The sequence below is a fragment of the Corvus kubaryi genome, unplaced genomic scaffold (assembly GCF_017639235.1).
Source record: "Corvus kubaryi isolate FWS band 111438036 unplaced genomic scaffold, C.kubaryi_AGA036_p1.0 37292, whole genome shotgun sequence".
NCBI lineage: Eukaryota > Metazoa > Chordata > Aves > Passeriformes > Corvidae > Corvus > Corvus kubaryi.
In genome coordinates this window covers 246,995-251,942 of record NW_024581091.1, presented here as the reverse complement: position 1 = coordinate 251,942, position 4,948 = coordinate 246,995, and the positions used below count along the sequence as shown (strand labels likewise).

Here is a 4,948-nt window from a genome sequence, read left to right as displayed (position 1 = left end):
CTTGGAGATAGAAAACACAGTCCTTGTGCAATCTGCTTGTCACGATTCCTACTTTTCTTGATCAGAGGTGAGGAAGTGAAGCCCAGAGCCCGCTGCAATCCCTGGGCAGCCCCAGTTCAGCTCTGTGTGGCGGGGGCTGCGGCTTTGGGAGGTGAACGCACCAGGCACAGAGAAGTATTTCGGACATTCCTCGCAGGTTCTGGCACGGCTCGCCGCTCCGACCCTTTCTGTGGCGCCTTTGTTCTCCGGCAGTTTCCATGGTGCTCCCGCTTTGTGTGCAGACCTGTCTGCAGGCAGCACTCTTCTCCATCCCGCCGCACCAGCTGATTTCCCGAGGCAGCGCATCGCACTGCGTGCCCGTGCTGCAGAGCTGCCAGGCATCAGCCACACAGACATCCTGCAGCCTGGCTCACTGGCAGACCTTTGGGAAGTATGGCTTGATGGTTTTTAACAGAATTGAGTGATCATAGGTGAGAATTCAGCTCAGCTTTTTGCCTGTCACGTTTAGCAAAATCAGAAGAGGGCTCTTATCCAGAGGGGTTGTTGCTGTAAAATGAAAAAGCAATAGAGGCATGACAAGAAGGAGCAGCCATGCTGCTTGCTGCAGCACTCAAATTTTGTCTTCATCTGGCACGGGCGTGACAGCTGATGATCTGCAGATGTAACACACAGCATCGTTCCCCTCACACAGTGACTGGCAAGGATGAGGTCGAGCTCCTTTATCTGTTACCTCGCTGTTAATTCTCTGCTGATTGTTCTGATACCAGGGCACTGACCACCCTGAGCGGCATCAGCAGGCAGGAAGTCGTGGTCCTTATGTCAGGTACAAAGTCAGGAGGCTCAGTAACCTGGTCTCTGGTATTTGTGCCCAGGAATAATATCCCTCGGGAAGCCCTGAGCTCTGAGCCTGCTCACAGGATCACAGTAGAGTGCTTAGAGCCTGATACTAGAATATTTCACCGAGAAAACCAGTTCCATGAATGTTCGAGGCAGTTCATCCAAAAGGAGCTGGAGTGTAAAATCACTGCCCAAGTGGAAAAGCAGGTGAAAGGGCCAAGCTGTGCCAAGGGGAGATTCTAACTCTAGGCAGAGGGGAGGGCACTCTAACTGATGGGAACAAGGCTGGAGGTCTGTTAGCAGGCTGTGTACAGGAATGAACTTTAATCCAGGATCTGCAGATATCAATGAGAAATGGAACAATATTAGAGTTAATATCGAAATACAGAAACAATCCCTTCAAGGACACAAGGGTGGCTTAGAAAGAGAAGTCATCACAAAAACTCAATACTTGGAGCAGAAAAGTGGTTTTCTTCATTAAGGTGAAGCTTGTACTGTGTGTTGGGATAGAACAGACTGCTCCCCCGAGCTGGACGTGGAAATGAACGGTTCCTAAGTCTTGGCAGAGGTTTTCAAGGGTGCCTAGAAAATTATAATGCCAAATTAAGTAGGAATTGGTCGTCCAAGTCCCTTAGGCGGTCCTGAAAATCACAGCCACTCTGCACTGCATCTAATTTTTAGTCAAGATTTTTTCCTTCTGCTTCCCTTTGCATTCCTCTTTGAGTGCCATCGACAGCTCCTGCTGGCACGGAGCTGTGTCTGAAGCCAAAGCTAAGGAGCCTGCCTTGGAAACATGGCATTCAAGGAGCCTTGGTGGGGACAGGAGAGGGGATCATCTGTCCTTGCTGAGGCCATTCAGAACTGGAGCTGGTTTTTTCCTAACAGGCATCTTCCTCTTGCCTTTGGCCCACTTTTGTACCTCTGATGTGAGAACACTAAGCCAGAGCAGTGGTGGAAAAGAGGGTTATGCGGAAATGGTGGGAGCCTCTCCTCATTAGATTAACTTTTTAGGAAACCCTGGGAATTTCATTACGTCCTTGATTTCTTCTCCAGCAGCTTCATTCTCGGAATGGGTTGTACTTGAGTGCACAGGTGCGGAAAGCCCTTCACCTGGCAAAGGTTTGGGAGATAAGAAAGGAGCAAAAAAGCCTGATTATTTTGGAAGTAAGCGGTAAAATGGATTTGGAAGAAACCAGAAGGGAAACCTAGTTCTGACTGTGAGCAGGAACAGTGTTCCAAGCTTCCCTGGGAGACACCCTCCAATAAAATCTTTAAATACAGGACATGTGGTTGTGGCCAGAAGATGGCTTTCCTCTCTCCTGGGACTTGGTTTACCACTAACTCCGTCTGCTCCACCCTTCTCAATAACAAAGTCTCCGATTCCCATCACTGATTACCAGCTGTTACTACTTCTCAGGCTTCCTCGTCATCCAGATCCATCCATTCTGTCTGTGGCCCTGGAGTTCCTGAGCTCGCTTGCCAGCCTGAAGCAGGCTGGAGATGTGCTGGTACTTCCCAGGAATAAACCTGTTGGTTGTGCGCAAGGCATTGTGGCAGGATCTGAGATGCGCCCTTGTGTGACAGAGGTCACTTGGACACATGTTCCTCCTGGATGTCCCAGGAGATGGAGAGTGGTAATAGAAGAAAGGCAAGCAGGTGAAACCTTTCTTTTATATGGATCTGGAAAAATGTCCTCTGCACCTGCAGTGTTCCACAAGTGAGGAATACCGGTGCTTTCCCTTCACACAGCCGGTGGCTCTTGTTTGGCAAAAGACGTGCCAGGTGTTATGAAAGGCTGCCAATGCATCAGCAGGGAATGGATGTAGGGACAGGGAGCTGGAGGTGGGGCTTAAAGGTATTGGCTAAATCCCGATGCTTACGCGACTAAGTAGTTGTTAAATTAATTAGCAGGTTGGAGTAAATTTAGCATCTCCCTAATGCACTGGAAATCATGGCGACTTTGCAGTGTGTGCTTCCCAGGGCTAGTTTTAGCGGATGGCACTGGGATGCAGGAAGGCTGATGCGCTGACACAGACTGGGACAGGGCATCTTTACGACTTTTGCAGGGGAATAAATGTTGATTAACAGCTTTCCAACACCTTGTGCTAAAGAACAAACTATTTTTGGAAAGGAACTTGAGTGAAGCAGCAAATTCATTCTCTGCTGAATAAGGGCATCATTTGTTTTAATAGCAGATTGCTCTGTTAAGGAGACGGATTTTGGTGAGGATCTGTGACATGGTGCCACATTTAAATGTGAATGAGCGAAGGTTTCCTTGGGCAGGAAGGGAGGCAATGGTGTAGTGAGCTCCCATGGTTGAAATTTGGAGATAAATTAGTGTCATTAGTTATTGGAACCCCTTGCCTAGGGATGGAATGAATTTATCGTAACTTTGTTATTTTAAATCGGTTTCCTGATGTGTATATTGTAGCTTCACCAGCTGTTTGGGGTTTGTTTTCCAGGGAAATTGTATTCGCAGAAATTCTTGTCGTATGTGGGAGATAGGCTCTCTGATTATAGGGTTCCCCCGGCCTTAAAATATATCAATGTAGGCAGCAGGGAAGAATTCTCCCTCATTCATTATCCTCCCAGATAATGCCCAAAAGGCGGTCGGGGCTTTAAAGCCCTGTGAGCAGAGGGTGGGATATGAAGACAATCACAGCTGCGGATACCCGCGTTTCTCTACAACCCTGAGCCGCGGGTTTATCCCTGTATTTTGACACTTGGAGCCGAAGGGGGAAGGTTCAACACTACGCTGTCACTTAAAACAAAAGCCCCCGCGCGTTCAGCACGCGTGGGGCGCGTGTGGAAGGGTGGCGGGCAGATGTGCAGGAGCTGTGTCTGTGTGTGCGGGGGTGTGATCGCGGGTGGGGTGTACCGGGGGGGGTGTGTGTGGCGGGGGGGGGGACGAGGCGGGTCCTCCGCCCGCGCCGCCCGCCGGCAGCCGCCGATGTGTCCGTGAGCTCATCCATCGGGAGCGCGGCCGCTGCCTCCCGCACCCCCCGCACCCCCACCCACCCGCCGGCCCGCGCCGCAGCGGCCGCCCCGCGAAGGTCACCCGCGGGTCCCCGGCATGGTGGCGGCCGCGGGGGGCTGAGAGGAGGCGGGCGGCGGCGGGAAGGAGCCGAAGATGGCTTCGCCCGCGCCCCCCGCGCCGGGAGGCGGCCCCTCGCCCCCTGCCGGCCCGCCGCGCCTTCGCCAGGTGGGTGCTCCCCGGCAGGGGCGGGGGGCGGCCCGCGGCATCCCCCGAGCGGAGCGGGGAGGGGGGGGGACGGAGCCCGCGGGATGCGGAGGGGCGCGGGAGACCGGGACGCGAGCGGCCCGCAAGTGCATGCATCGGCAGGTGGATCGGAGGTGGGCAGGTGGATGGTGGAGCGAGGGATGGTTTCTGTTCTATTCAATAAAAACCCACTTTCCGTAACAAAACCACAAATCCCATCCCTATCCCAGAACCATTGCAGGCAGCACCTGCGCAGGTGTGCCCGCACGGTCACACGCAGAGGGGAGCGCAGGCACCCATGTGTAACTTCACAGTGGTGCAGCGCGGTGCGTGTCGTGCTGCATCACCGCCGTGGCAGCGCGGCTCCGAAGGCATGAATAAAATCTTAATTAACCTAATGCAGCAATTTCCGAGAGGCTGCTCCCGCTCCTGCTGCATGCAACGCTCTTCCGCCCGCATCTCTCCCCGCGCAAGGAGGGAGCTCCGTTCTTTGCGGAGGCTGCTGCATTAATTTACATTTGGAATGGGCAAGTTGGTCGCAGGAGTTGTTTGACGTTCTTGACCCGGCGGCGTCGGGGAGGCCGAGCTGCTGCTGGGTGTCTGTGGGGTTCGTTCCATGAGCACTTGGTGCCTCTTGAAAATGGGAGAGGCAGAAATGGAGGGACGCGGTGCCGGTGTGTTCAGTTTGCATGCTCCTGCTAAGGCTGTAATGTTATGGTGGTTATTAATAAAGAAAATAAGGTTAATAAAGGAAAAGCTGTTGTAAAGGAGGATTCCCAGTGAGTAATCAGATTAGTGTAGTGTGTATGTACTCAAACATAAATCCAAATATAAATCCTATCCTACTCTTGGGGGGGGGGGGGGGGGGGGGGGGGGGGGGGGGGGGGGGGG

At 53.0% G+C, this 4,948-nt stretch overlaps 1 protein-coding gene across 1 annotated transcript in view; it reads left to right on the top strand.

The window, feature by feature from the left end:
* The first annotated feature begins 3,911 nt into the window (after nucleotides 1-3,911).
* ANK2 (ankyrin 2) overlaps nucleotides 3,912-4,948 on the top strand; it is a 247,997-nt gene continuing 246,960 nt past the window's right edge. Inside the window, exon 1 of the mRNA XM_042026788.1 lies at nucleotides 3,912-4,039. Coding sequence (XP_041882722.1) covers nucleotides 3,968-4,039 — 72 coding nt within the window. The 5' untranslated portion in view covers nucleotides 3,912-3,967. The remainder of the gene's footprint in view (nucleotides 4,040-4,948) is intronic.